The sequence below is a fragment of the Perca fluviatilis genome, chromosome 7 (assembly GCF_010015445.1).
Source record: "Perca fluviatilis chromosome 7, GENO_Pfluv_1.0, whole genome shotgun sequence".
Taxonomy (NCBI): domain Eukaryota; kingdom Metazoa; phylum Chordata; class Actinopteri; order Perciformes; family Percidae; genus Perca; species Perca fluviatilis.
In genome coordinates, this window is record NC_053118.1 from 29,303,329 (window position 1) to 29,318,861 (window position 15,533).

Genomic DNA, 15,533 nt, shown 5'->3' on the forward strand with positions numbered 1-15,533 from the left:
TCCAACTTGCTTACTTAGATACAAATATTGTCAATGCAAAATCTATGCATTATTTTAATTACAATCTTAGATATGGATCCTGAAATGTGGGCTATAAAAGCATTTGATATAAAGCCATGTACTATTTATTATCTAGATAAACAATTATATGCATTTAATTGATTATAGAGTAAAACGTTAATAACACATTATCTTAACAGTAATTGTATACATTATTGGACCGTCTTTGGTATTTCCCACAATTTAACATTTGGCAGAAGTGATCCTGAAACAGCTTGCAGCCTTTAATGAGTCAGTGTGTATCTCATCAACAAAATGAGATTCCACTGCAGGTTTCACACACTGTTTTCATGTTGTGCTCAGGGAGGAACCTTTTTGAATCATATCAGACATGGATAACACAGACCGGCTGATATCTTGTGTTTGATAAAAGTCCATTATACTGTATTAGTTCAACTCTATTTTTTTCTGTCTCTTATCAGGCAATCCACTAATTCCCCATAAAACTGACAGCTGGTTTGGTTTTACTGTTATTACATTTGCAGCAGGAAGAAAAAAAAAATCTACCATCTCTCCTATAAAGAGGTCTGTGCATTCGTTAATTGCATGCATCAACATTCTGGCAGGGTTTAGCAACATTAATTGGGCCAGTTAATTATCACAGGAAAAAAATAAATGTGCTTGAAAAGGTTACATATACCCCTGACCTATGGTGATGCTACTGTACGTCTAAAATTCATTTTTGTTTCTACATCTTTGCGTCTCATACTTTGGAAGCCTCCAAAATCTTTAGACCTCATTATGGAGCTTTTGTAAGGTTATGAACCTCTGCTGCAGCCAAGCATTTGATGTGAAACAGTTTGAGAAAGGCCTGGATCAGAAAGAGACCATGGCCAAATATAGTGTGTGTTATTTTGATTTGAAACTAGCATTTCACTTCAATTGAAGCACGGCTGAGGTGGTAAATCTTACTAATCTGGTATTCCTAATAACTACTTGAATTCTAGTTCAAGTATTCCAGTAACTCTTGACAGTGTGACATTGAGCCAACATGCTCAATATCAGGACCCTGAAAGGCTGAAACTGAAGCAGCTAAACAGAGTTCAGCCATCATTTGTATTATTATTTACACCCGGGCTTTTCCATACTGGGAAATGTCAAAATGTCTTCTGTTAACGAGACCTATCATTTGTTATAAGACACAAATAACACGCAGCAGTCCAGCTGTCTCCATAAATCATTTATTTCTCAACATTTTGCAATCAGCCCGATCTTCGATCATCAGCTGGAGCACATGCACAGCAGTGACAGCAAGACCCACAGTCATTGGCAATTACACATGAACGTGATGCTTTTACGTCACTCCAATTCTGTGCATGGATTGTAAATATATCATCTTACAGGTAACATGGTTAGGTGTTTTACTTTTGACCAATTTAGCAGGGACTCTAAAAAGATTGATGTTGGCCTCCAGCTACATTCATTCACATATATGAATCATCTTTTGAATACAACACACCATCTTGCAGCTTGTACAACTTGTAAAATGACCATTTTCAAAGTGGCATCACTTAAGTAAAGACCATGTATATTGGCAACCACAGTTGCCGTGTTGCCCGCCTCTCGTTGAGCTCTAGCACAGGGTTGTGGGTGAAGGTCACCTGTCACCCCCCCCCCTCCCTGAGGCCCCTGGGCTCCTGGAGGACCTTGTGATCAGATGTTCTTGCAGCAGGTCCTCTTCTCCTCTGTGTTTTCTGCGCTGGAGCTGTTCAGGGACACAGCACTGATAGAGCCCCGAACCACTTCCTTACTGCTCACCTTCCTGTGAATCTCTGTGGCAGAAAATTAACATGTATTATACAGTGACAGTGTGCTAGAATAGAAAGAAGCTGCCGTGTGTCCACAGGCTTTGAGAGGAAAAAGTAACATTGCAGCAAAAAAATAGCCAGACTTTCATGATGCACAAAGGTTGATTAAAAAAAGGACAGCAACACTTCAAAAAAATAACCCGTCATTGTTTTTCATTTCCAACCAAAAGAGGTTTTTCCTCTTGAAGACATTCAAGGGACCATATTAGAAAGAACCCACATGCACACAGAAAGAACCGAGGCCGAGGGGGATGCTGTGAGGTAGTCAACCGTGCCACCCACACAGAATATGCTTCGCTTTGTGTCTCTGTATTTGGACATGAACAACACACCTGCATAATGGCTTTTAACAACGTAGACATTAAATACATTACAGTGAATTACCTGATAGGACAGTGTTGAATGCTGCCTCCACATTAGTTGACTCCAAAGCTGACGTCTCCAGATACAAAAGACCATTCTTTTCTAGATAACACAAATCAGCTATGTTAGTCATTTTATACATGTTATTTATTACATTCACATTGGTAGTCAGTTGGTTGCTAATGTCACTTTAAAGCCGCATTCCCCAAATCACAAAATGTTACTGTTGATCTTCAATCAATGAATAGAAATTTAACGTACAGTTTGGTGAGCAGACTAATTTCCATTCTCTACAATCAAAATAAGTTCAGTTTCCATTAACTACTTATGAACAATGAACATATAAACCCTATGGTTTTCAGAGGTAAAAGTTGTTGACGTTGTACCTGCATAGTCTTTAGCCTCCTCGTTGGGCACGGATCTCTCTGACTCCAGGTCAGTCTTGTTGCCCACCAGCATGACCACGATGTGGGGGTCAGCGTGGTCGTACAGTTCCTTCAGCCAGCGCTCAACACTCTCATAGGTGAGGTGTTTGGTGATGTCATAGACCAGCAGGGCTCCAACAGCACCTCTGTAATACCTTTTCGGAGGAGATTGACTGTACAGTTAATCCTTATGTGACATTTAGTCCTTTTTCTGTTACTTTTAGGGACAGTGTGGCCCTGTCTGTGTAGTTAAATGAAGGTGATATAATATAACAAAAGGGAAAATACTCTATTGAGGCTAAACATTAACAATCGACTCCCACTAAAACCTGTAATAACCATTTTCTTTGGCCACTTGGGGGAAGCGGAAAAAGCTTTAAACAACATTTACATATCACCTTTTAAGTTGATATGGAAAACATGTTGCATATTTACACATTCAGAAGTTACAGAGCAACATCATCCTTCATTTGGTGTCATGTTCTTGGCCAAATGATGTAAGTCCAATATTTATCGCCCTTATAGCTCTGTTTTTGGTCTCCACCAACTCCTGAGGGAAATATCTGGCTCTATAGCTGCTAAATTCTCACCTTGTAACACACTAACTTACCAAAAACAACTCTATGAGAGCAGTGACAGTGGAACAAAATGGGTAAGTTGTAGACTGGAAAACCAAAAGAAAAGATGCCATAAAGCTCTTCACAGCTGAGAGTGGCCGCTTTCAAAATACACACAGTCATTCGATCCATTGTTAAAATGAAAAATTGTGATTATGTATGCTTTAAGCATTGCCCTATCTTAACTGAGAATAAGCAGTTGCTCCTGCTGTCAGCTGGTAAAAACTGAAATGTCTGAAAATTGCTCTGAAGTCATGAACCGATCAATACTTCCTTCACAATTACATCTCTGCTCCCTTCTTCCAGCAATATAATTAATTCCGCTTTAATAGGTTTTAGCTGCTTGTTACAGCACAAATGGGAAATTCCTTGGGATTGAGAATTTGCGAACTGGAATAAGTCGGCAAGTAATTACTCAAAAATCCAAGCCGTCAGAAAAGGGCTAATCCAGTGGTGTAGCATATCCTCAGATTCTTCCATGTCTTAAAAATAAAATTGACATGGTTCTATTGTTTTAAAACCAGTTTTCACACTGGTAATCCTTCTAGTTTAATTAAAAAAAGAATGAATAAGGAGCACCCTTAGATAGAACAGAGACACAAAGATCTCTGCTCTAACCAATTGCATTTTGGGACCCAAGTGTGCCAGCTGGGAACTGACAGGAGACATAATGTGCTGGTTGTTAAGTGCCAGTCTTGTATGTGTTTTGGCTGATAACAACACATTAAGATGCCGACATACAGGTTGCTCAACTATAGAGCAAGAAACCAGCATGAAAAAAATCGGTAACACTTAACTTGAAGGTATCTACATAAGAGTGACATGACACTGCCATGAACACATGCCACTGTCATGACACATGAACCCTAACTCTAACTCTAACCCTAACCATAACTTGTCATGACAAAAACCGAATGAAACTTACTAAAAGAAGCATTATGTCATAAACGTTTATGACTTGTTTATGACACGTTCATGACAGTGTCATGTCACTCTTATGTAGATACTTTCAAGTAAAGTGTAACCAAAAAATCTCTGAAATCTTAATTTTTTAATTTCATTGCTTAAAAAGTGTGAATGTTTAAAAAGAAGTGCAATTGTCTACACAGTGCATCTGCTAGCACAACATACATATATGTTACTTCAGTACTAACTCATAAGACATAAGGGAAATGCACACCTTGTTCCTGAAAGTTGCTGTAGACAGGTTCTTTATGAACAAACAACACTTTTATTAGTCACAAAGGAGTGATGCAGTGTGAACCATCATCATCTCCACTAGTTAAGACTTTTAGGAGTTACTCAGTGTTGCATTCGCCCCTTAAAAACTGTTTCCAAGCAGTTGTGCGTACAGAAAAGGGTTAAACTCAAGGGTAATGGGCCAATGATGGCTGTACCTGTACCTAGGCTAGCTGTTTCTCCCTGTTTTCAGGCTTTATGCTAAGCTAAGCTAACTGGCTGCTGGCTGTACCTATATATTTAGTGTACAGACTTGAGAGTGGTATCGATCTTCTCATCTAACTCTCGGGAACTCTCAGGAAAGCGAATAAGAGTATTTTCCTAAATGTGTATATGCCTTTAATGTGTTATAGTTATGGAAATTCTTTTCTGTGAGTTTTTTTTGTCTTTGCAGTACCCGTTTGTCCAACACAGCCACAATGCAGCTTAATGGCATTATGCACTGACGTTCAACATCAATGCAGCAAGAAATCATTGATATCAATTTATTTACTGACAGTAAGACCATGAAATAATGCAACCACAATACATGTTGCAATTAAAATAAAGGAGCTCTCTGGCTCTTTACATGCTCATATATCCCAATTGGACTGAAAGGGACAAGGTGACAACCCCTCTCTTTGGGTTCAGCAAGTAGTGGAGACAGTTTAACAAAAAGTGGATGGACTAATGTGAGAATGAGTACACATGTACGTACATACTAATGGATCTATAAAAGCTGTGATGGGTCTTGACACTTACGCAGAAGTGATGGCCCGGTATCGCTCCAGCCCGGCCGTGTCCCAGATCTGGGCTTTGATGGTGAAGCCACTGAGCTGCACCGTCCGTGTGCTGAACTCCACCCCGATGGTCGTGCGACTGTCATGGTTGAACTCGTTTTTGGTGAAGCGGGACAGCAGATTGCTCTTCCCTACACCAGATTCTCCTATTAGAACCACTGCAGAGGACATAAAACACAGTAAACACAAGTGTCTTAATTAGAGTTCAGTTTTCTTTTGGGGGGGGGGGGGTTGGTTTTTGCAAACTTAACCCAGTATTTCTTGGATAAAGGAGACACAGAGCTTAATATGAGCCCTACAGCCCTACTTAATTGAAGCCTTAATCTAGGTGTGTCTTTGTTAGTTGTACTGTTAATCCTCATTCTTAGCTGTCTAAGACTGGGGGGTAATTACACCAATGGTGATATTATGTCCTATTTTAAAAGCAGCACCACACCCTTAGGGTAAATGAGATAATTGTTTTAACTCAAACATGCAGAGCCAATAATGCAGAGAGAGGACATGTTGAGTAAAATACTGGGGAACAAGGTGGGATGTTGACCTGTTACACAATATACCAGACTATCGATCAGTAAGGAGATAACCAAGGATCTTGTAGGGCTGTAGACTGTCCCACAATGGACTCGTGATATGCCAATTCTAAAATATGCTGTTTGTTAGGTTTGTTTATCTAGATAGCAAGGAGTGAGGATGACCAGGAAGCAAAGCACAGAAAGGAATTAAACCAGTTGGGGCAAGGATGTGGTTGCAGAAGTGGAGGACTTTAGAATCAAATTCTTTTAGTGTTACATTACATGTCATTTAGCTGACGCTTTTATCCAAAGCGACTTACAATTACAATTGCTATATATATATATATATATGTGTCTCCCACACCAAAGGTACGTGTCGTAGCCACTGCGCCACTGCTCTTTCCTCCTACTTTTCCCCAAATTAGTTTAGAGCATTGTTTTCGTGTATCACTGTGCAGCACCATCATCAGTCATGCCTCACTCATGGTATGAGTTATTGATGTTTAAGACACCTATTTTAGCAAAACAGGGGGAAAAATCTAGTTGTCAACTTTTGTAGAGGAGGAAGTGCGTCCTCCCCCTCTACAAAAGTTGAAAAAACTGAAAACCTTTGGAGGATGGAACCTCTTACCAGTGGACCTTTGTTTCAGGAAATAAAAAAAGTCTCTAGGAGTGTAAGTTGATTCCAAATCAGGTGGAACAAGTTAAGCTGTTACTTCCTTTTATCCTGGATCCTACTGGGAACTACTGGGTAAACAGAACGACATACCACTCTGTACGTTTCTGTGACTAATGTTCGGGTTTCAGTTGTTAGTGCCTGACTCAGAAAGAAGAAAGGCTTGGCTTAATTGGCACAGACTGGAAAATAGGACCACACCGTGAAAACACTGGGATCTCTGCACAACTGATTTAGAAACAGTCACAGCGTATTGCTGAGGTGTGCGAGCTTGTGAATACTCTGATAATAATGCAAGTTCTTGTGACATCTCCACGGCCATGTGTAGGCGGCTTTAGGGTGTGATGGGAGCTGGTGGACATTTTGGGAAAATATGCTTAGCCTATTCCCTTTCTTGAACAACAGAACAGTCACTAAGATCGCTTTTTCACTCCATGGTACAGCTCGACTCTACTCTACAGCAAAAGTTGCGCATAGCACCTGGTACTGTTTTGATACACCTTACTGCCTGTAATGCCCCTTGCTTTTTGGCATTTCTGCATGCGGTTCTGATAGTTGACAGTGTAGATACAGACAGGAAATGTGTGTGTGTGTGTGTGTGTGTGTGTGTGTGTGTGTGTGTGTGTAATACATGACATGCAACAAATCAAACTTGGCATGTTGTCATCATGCACCGTAACCATTAGGCTCTTGGCCCCAAAGCCCTTCAAGGCAAATCTGTTAAGTGTGATTCTGTGCAATGTGAATAAAATTGACTTGAACATCTACGTACCTCTCTCATTTTTGCAGAGGAACTCGTAAATACAGTAAGTGATGCTATTTGATGTTTCGGACACAGTTACTTTGGATTTACCATTCACCTGCAGTTCCTTTTATCAACATGGCACTTTGTACCCACATGCCAAATTACCGTAAGCTGCATAGACCAAATTACCTCTCTGAATGACTTTCACTTCTCTCATGCACCTGTTAAGAGCCATGGTGCCTTAACCAGCTACATATAAGAAATGATTACTATGCCATGTTGTGTGCAGAATGAATAGAGTGAGTGGCACAAGCTGCTGAGTATATCTTATACAAGTCACACAATTTCATTTTATAGTTTTTGGGAAAACTACTACATGAGTGACGCACGTTGTCTTCTGCCACTGATAAAGGGCTTTAAACCAGACACTCTATGTTACAATGTTGTTCTACAGATAAGCAGAAATTAAAGTACACATCCTGGTTTCAACCTGTACTGTGCATGCTTACTGCTTACTCACCCATGTGCTGAGCTGGTAATGTGATTGTAGTAGCACTCAACTTTGTAGGAATGACGCTCACCTGAAGTGTTTTGAGACTTGCAAAATACCAACATACAATATTTAGCTAAACAGCGGACTGAACTGCTCACACCCCAGACCCTCAGGCTAGTAGTTGTCTGTGCTGTGTATTACCATGTATTGTTTGTTATACTTAGCGGTTTACTCATAAAAATGGATTGCATTTGGTTGAGACACAACACATATACCTGTCATAAGTTAATAATAAACAAGGAAGTAGAATTTGAAGGACAAATAAACATTATAGAATTAAACTAAAACTTTAGGAATGTTTCCAAGGATTGAACCAAGTAAACAGAAGAACATGCACTCACCCTTAAAGACAAAGTTGTAGGCCTCATCTGACCCCATATTCTGTTCATTCAGTGTAGCCGCCCCTCAGTTTATAACTGCCGTGTCTCCAACACTCAGACTGATTGCAAGATGTAAGATGACACTGACTCACACCACAAACCAGCCTGCCCCTCGGATCCTCAGGCTTCAGGAAGGAAAATGGCTGCAAAGATGTTTTGACACATGAATGCCAGTAGCCAGTTTCCTGCCCTTCGCTACCCTTCCCAATCTGAGTTAATAGAAAGCTTGCTTGTTTGAACAAGACATGCTGAGTGTACCCAGCTTGTTCTACTGCAGCAGGCGGGGCTTGTGTCAGGGAGTGGTGGGGTAGCTGCGGAGGTGTGCTTAGTAATGGGAGTCAGTGCAGGGCAGGTTGGACAGGTGGGGCGACTGGCAGGTACATCTGAGAGGGACTGGCAGGCGCCTTCTCCTGGATCGATCACATTACTGCATGCCAGAAGCAGGAAGCTAATCTTATTGCTTCATCACTACAAGGAACAAACGCCCTGTAACAGAGTTGGTGTGGCATTTCTGTAATATTCTACAGCAAAGTTTTGATTTGTGAAGGTTTGCTGTTCCTATTTGATCCTCTGTGGTCACAAAGACTAGGTCCTGTACATGTACTGTATGTGGTAATTCTAGTTAGAGGTCGACCGATAGTGGATTTTACCGATAGCTAGGTTGGGCCGTATTTGCCGATAACCGATTAATCGACCGATGGTATTTAGACTTGATACGCCCACAGCAATGCTACACAAGCTTGTGTGTTGTCTAAAACAGTTCTCCTACATATTTGGAGTCATCCAGTGCAAAAATAAACATAATGAGCATTATAATTCATATAAAGGACAAACTATTTAACATTTCTTCAAAAAAGGCCCAAATATATGCCAAATTTCAAAACAGTGACGCCATTCTTCTCTGTAGAACGGTTTAGAACGGTAACAGACGATCTCTGACCTGGAGGGATCTATCTTTCCCACTATATACTCTCTGTTCTCGCTTGGATGCGCATTTAAGGCGTAATGTGTGACGGACCTGCCTTATCATTGGTTGAAAACATAAACAAAGGCATCATGGGAGATTCCCTTGTCGGTGGCACGGAGTTAACGGCAGAAATGACCGAAAACGTGATGAATTATGGACATCAAGTGGCTAAATCTTGGATGTAACAGTTTGGATTTAATGCTCAACAACCCCGAAAAAAGTTCCAGGCTGCATAGAAAATCACCTGTAAAGGCTAGAAAGACACCAAAGACACCCCCGTGATGGCTAATTCATTAGCTTTTAGCTGCAGCAATCAGTAGTCTATACGTTTAACTGTTATTAAATTATCTAAATATGAATCAGAGGTGCCGTTTGGGATCGTGGACGATCCATTTGGGTCGGACTTGTGTTTATTTTTGTCAGTGTTTTAACCGCTTGAGGTAAGTTAGCCTACTACTAATGTTTAGCATCATCTCAGCCTCGAAAGCAAACAAACATACTGTGCTGTTCTTTCTCTACTAATGCAGCATCTATTCAACAAATTAATAACTTTATAATAATATGGAAAAATGTACTGTATACATACCTTTTTGCTGTCGATGCTTTAAACGCGCATCTGAGGTCAGCCTTCTCCGCACAGCATGTGCTCTCCGTGCAGCGCGGTGTAACACGTGTCGAAAATAAACACGGCATCAGTGATGGTTTTTATTTCGCCTCTAGAGGCATAATGCCAGCAGACCCTTCTCAGCTCTCGCGTACTGTGTAATGACATGTAATGAATGACAGCGCGCGCTTCTCAGCCGCTCCAGCAACGGACGCAACCAGAAAAAACTATCGGTATGGATTTTTGCCTATAACGATAGTTCCACCAATCAACTATCGGTGCCGATTAATCGGCAAAACCGATGAATCGGTCGACCTCTAATTCTAGTCATATCTATTTCAATAGAGGCCTTCTTTTTTTTGTTTCTATACCTTTAAAACCTCATTTTGATTTATTTAATTCATGTTCCTCCAATTTCCTTGTTATAATCAAATTTAAATCTCCAACTGATTTCAAGAATTAAAACGTGTTGTGCGAGTCTTTGGCTGTGATTAAAGTGCACTTAGAAAGACTAACCACCTTTTTTTAGTTTTCCAATCATTACGCTACTCAAAAGATTTTCTTAATAATCATTTCATGTTTTAAAGGCAAGTGAGCATGCAAAGAGTATAGACAGTCTGATATAATGGAACTTGTATATACTGCGGTTGTCTACAGGAAACCAGAAAAACTGTGTTTAAAAAGCCATGCTTTCAGCAGTCATGGAAAAATAACATGAAGATTTCCATGTTGGATAGGATGCACCTGAAAAAAACCCATTAATAACAGTGAAGCTTTGTAAAAGGGTAATAATGTAGCCAATACAAAATACATCTACACTGCATCCTATTGATTTAAGATTCTTTCACAGGACTTTCTAATTTGATTCTAAAAACACTGCTTGAATAGAATTTGTATCAAAGAATACTGAAATGATGGCTACTTTTAAACTCAATCCTGGTAAACCTGATATTTTAGTTTATAATTATATAATAGCCCACTCACAAACACTCAGTTTAGAGCATAAACACAAAATAAAAAACTAATAATCCAAAAATTGTTTATTTGACAGCTTTGAAACAAAACGCAATAAAACAAATAATCTTCACTGCATTTTATCCGACAGACATTTTTACGAAGGTTTTCACAAACCATTTTACTTCTCTGACAGGAGTCAAAAATGTTACATTTTCTGCTTAACTGTGATCTGAACTAAAACTGCAAATGAATGAATCGGCCGTGGAAACAGTAATGTAAAGGAATCATTTCAGCAGTTGTATACTCAGAATTACGTGGGCTTTCAGAACAGACCATTAGATGAACACGTAAGTCACTAGCGAGGGCAAAAACCCATACCAGTTATTAGTTTCAATACCATGATTATAAATACACTGTTCCCTCTCCCCTCCCCCCACCCACCCCACACACTCACTGACAGATCACTCAGTAGTCCATAAATGACCGGGATCATGTGATGTTTTTTTTTTTCCCCAGGCAGACAGAAGCGACAGGCAGCGCTTCAGTCACATCTCCACTATGATGCTGCCACTTGGGTTAACGGTTCCTCCAGATACTGTACCAGGGCTTCTGCCTATAAACACAACATACACAGAACAGTGTTAGCAAAGGCTTTATTCAGAGAGACAAATAAGGATTAGCTTCAAGCCATTGCCTTATGTGTTGGGATGTAGCATACAAGCTGTCCTATAAGTCTTCCTGAATAAGACAGGATTGGTTTTCAATGACTTCAAGCTGAACACTACATTGTGCAGTTCAGTATAGGGCTGCAACAGGAACTGTTTGGATTATCAAGTCATTGTTTAAGTCATTTTTCAAGCAAAAATGCCAAAAATTTGGTCGTTTTAGCTTCTCTAATGCGAGTATTTGCTGCTTTTCCTTGTCTTACATCAGAGTTAAATATCTTTGGGTTTTGGACTGTTGGTTGGACAAACCAAGACATTTGAATACTTAAAGTGATGGTTCGGAGTAATTCACCCTAGGGTCCTTTTCACCATGACCTCGAGCCAAACACCCCCCCAGAAGCTTTTTTCACCTGGGTCGAGAGATAGCGAGTAGCTAAGACATGAAGAAGGCTTAGCTGGACCCACGTGTTATCTTTGCATGTTACAATTAACAACGACTAATATCGAAATGATACCAAACGTCTACAAGTAATACAAATAGGTTATGGTCTCATAAAAAGATGGATTGGAAAGTTTGTAAGTACACCAGAAGTTTATGAACACTTGCCTGCTCTCTTCAGCTCTCTGTTGCTGCTGCTACTACCTGCAGTTAGACGAGTGCTTAGGGCCGAGTTACCGAAAAGAGTTACAACAAAAATATTTATTAATTTAATGATTAAATAAGGTAATGTCTCCAAACTTACCTCAATTATTACTTGTCTCCTGCTAGTTATACTACAGCACTTACTTTAAAAAAAAAAAGTTAAATTAATAAATATTTTTGTTGCATCTCTTTTCGGTGTTGTAATTTGTAGACGGTCCCTAAGCACTCGTCTTATAGCAGCAACAACAACAGCAGAGAGCAGAAGCCAGCAGGCAAGTGTTATTTACATAAACTTCTGGTGTACTTACAAACTTTCCAATCCATCGTTTTATGAGTGCATAACCTATTTGTACTACTTGTAGACGTTTGGTATCATTTCGTGCATTATTAGTGGGGTCATTTACGAGATATAAACGTGGGTCCGTTAGCCCCTGCGCTAAGCTATTCAGCTGATAACACTACTCTAGCTAACTCTCCCAATGTTAGACCCAGGTGAAAAAAGCTTCTGTTTGGGTGTTTGGCTCGAGGTCATGGTGCAAAGGACCCTAGGGTGAATTACTCCGAACCATCACTTTAAGACTCTAAAAAATTTTGATGGATATTTTCACAGTTTTATGATGTTTTATAAACAGTTTTATGGTCTGTTAAGTTAATTTTAGTGCACCAAAATACAGCACCTACTTTAGATCAATTGAGTTGTACCTTTTGGACATTTAAGGAATGTGATTTTAAACCTCCCAACCTCTACTTGTGATTGTTTTACATAACTATATATATATTTTTTACATCCTTATTATTCTAATTTATCGATCAAAAATTTCCCCAAATCAGACAGTTTTAATAGCTTTCTGTTATTTTTATGATAGTATTGATAATTCTATGTGTTGCTTTAACCCTGAATATAGAAATGAGCCTGAAAAGCAGGACATTGTTTGATGGGAAACCAATGACTGACATCAGCTTTGACTGCCAAAAAAACACTCTCACCTTGGCTTTAAGCATTCCAAAACCCACCGTCTCTTTGGCGTACATACACAGTAGTAGGTTGGCTACACGAGTAATGGCCACCCTTCCCTCCTGAGAGAGAAAACGAGAGAACGTGACAAAGTGCCCCAGTTCAAACTGTCCATATCAAAGTCACTCATCATATGAGAACCAGAGAACAACTGCAATGGTTTTAGAAGAACTGCACTTCTTACCATACAATCCATAAGTATGAATTTCAGTTTGTCTTCGTTAAAGGCTTGGTGGCCGTTCTTGTCGTAGGCCGCCCAGATGTTGCTAGCGATGGCAGCTGTCACTCGGGCGTCAGTGTCCCCGTATCCAGAGTAAGCCAGAAGTGAACCTTCATTGTTCAGTAAGCTGGTGAAAATGTAAACTTTGAAGTTTCAGTATCCAGCACATGAACACCTGAAATGATTTTTACTATAGACTGTCAATGAATGGATTTTAGTCAGGGCATCTCCATGAAGCTACCCAACAATGTTGGCCATATCTACAAACCTAATAATCATAGTATATATACTGTAAAGTAATATGAAACTGTCTGAACTATGTACAAATATGTAAATTGTTATGAAATGTGTTGCATTTAATCTAAGGTGCTTGCCAGTTTTTAAGACTCTTAAAGAACATTTGGAGTGCCAATTTGAATTGGCAATAAGACCATATTGTTACCATAAAGTAACTACAAATATAAGCATGTGTAGAAATACAGGAATTTCAAATTGGCAATAGGACCTTATGTAACTTAGTGAATTTAGACATAATTTCAGTACAGAGAGACGATTAGATCACAAAAAAATTTATCAGCAAATATATTGATAATCAAATAATCGTTTCAAGCTAAAATGCCCCAAATCACTTCTCCCAGCTTCTCAAGTGTGGTGGTTTGATGCTGTTGTTTGTCATGTGCGATATATAACTGAACATCCTTGGGATTTGAACTGTTAGTCAGATAAATCAAGAAAATTGAAGGATTCAACTTGAAATTATAACAAGCATTTTCCACTTTACTCTGGCATTTTATACACAGAAGACTGCAATAATTGGCAGATTAATCGACACTAACAATAAGATAGAGCTAGTTAGTTGCAGCCTTACTTTTTATACTGTTACTAACTATAATTATTTGCAAACAACTTGTAACGTTTAGGTTTACCCTGCCCACAGTATTCCTTAAATATCATATTGCAAAGAGATATGACTGTAAAATATGCAGTTTTATGTTACTAATCTTAGTCAACCTGTACCGCAGCATTCCGATATTTGGCAGGCTCTTGATATTTAGCATTATATTTCATTGTATGTCAAAAAGCCCACCACTGGACCCTTTCCAACAACAACTACAAACTGTATAATGTTCAAAAACCATATTACCTCGTTAGCATGCTGCTAGCTAGCTAGCTAACGTTACTCACAGTGTGCTTTGGACTCCGTTTGTGTTCGCTTGGCTCAGAACCTGCGTTAACGCCTTTGGTCGTAACATAGCTACTTACTCACTAACATATGCTAATGCAAAAAATAAAAAACAACTGTATTTTAAACGAATAAACAACTGCCTTTAAAATGTCAAAAACTACTCATCCACAGTGTTGTCAGCTGATGTTTTCGTCCCTTTCCGGGTGTCTTCTCAATGCATTGTGGGAATTGTAGGCGTAGAATTCATCTTTCTTTTTCTTTTTTTAAGGCAGCCGGCATCCGTTGCATTGCTGCCACCTTCTGGATCTAGTCTTTTACTGCGCCACCTTCTTCTAGTAAGTTTTATTCACAGTGACCACCTACATGGATCCCATTCATGCCATTCACCATACTACACATACGTCTGAGTTTGTGCAAATCCCTCCCCAGTGTAGTTTCTAGGTCCTCAGCCGATATGTCCCCACAATGTTCACAAATCTCCTAGCAGCGTCCAGCACCATCTTGATTCTTACTGATATATCCATGTATCTTGACAGCACAATGTATTACCCTGGTATTACCATGGAAATAATGCCAAAACACCCTTTTGTCCATGCAGAAACTCTGACCTTGTAATGCTCCAGTTCCTCTTGCGCTATTTCCTCATTTCTCAGCTTCAGCATGACAATCCCTTTACTAATTCCATGAGAGGGGGTTGTAGCCGATTCTGTGGTCTGTCCTGGGACCAGTGGTCTCTGGCACGGACCAGTGGTCACAACCACTAGGGGCGCTAGAGACACTGGTCGCGACCAGCTCCTCAGTGGTCTTCCCTGTGGTCCCTGTGGTCTGTGAAGCGGCTTTAGTATTTTCTCCCCTTTCTTGTCGTTTTGGCAGCACTGTTAGCTGGATAAATGTCAGAGATCACAATCTTTTGTCTATAAAATTCACTATATCAGATATATTATGATTATTATTGTTATTATTATTGATAATGGATCCGTGTGCCGGTCAGGACCAGCTGGTCTCTGGCACGGACCAGTGGTCACAACCACTAGGGGCGCTAGAGACACTGGTTGCGACCAGTGGCACAGCGGTCATGCAGCTTCTTACTGGCACAAAGGGCCCTAAAATGACTGGTCC

The 15,533-nt window shown here is 39.8% G+C and overlaps 2 protein-coding genes across 2 annotated transcripts; both read right to left on the minus strand.

Moving 5' to 3' along the window:
- Positions 1–1,219: 1,219 nt before the first annotated feature.
- On the minus strand, positions 1,220–8,417 carry rab25b (RAB25, member RAS oncogene family b). Its single transcript, XM_039806308.1, has 5 exons — positions 8,119–8,417; positions 5,254–5,449; positions 2,618–2,811; positions 2,253–2,333; positions 1,220–1,832 (listed from the first exon to the last, which is right to left on the minus strand). The coding sequence occupies exons 1-5, from the start codon at positions 8,153–8,155 to the stop codon at positions 1,714–1,716; spliced, it is 627 nt and encodes a 208-aa protein (XP_039662242.1). The 5' UTR covers positions 8,156–8,417; the 3' UTR covers positions 1,220–1,713.
- A 2,336-nt stretch (positions 8,418–10,753) lies between these two features.
- lamtor2 (late endosomal/lysosomal adaptor, MAPK and MTOR activator 2) lies at positions 10,754–14,640 on the minus strand. The gene is made up of 4 exons (XM_039807361.1): positions 14,414–14,640; positions 13,193–13,355; positions 12,981–13,070; positions 10,754–11,298 (listed from the first exon to the last, which is right to left on the minus strand). The coding sequence occupies exons 1-4, from the start codon at positions 14,479–14,481 to the stop codon at positions 11,242–11,244; spliced, it is 378 nt and encodes a 125-aa protein (XP_039663295.1). The 5' UTR covers positions 14,482–14,640; the 3' UTR covers positions 10,754–11,241.
- Positions 14,641–15,533: the final 893 nt, after the last annotated feature.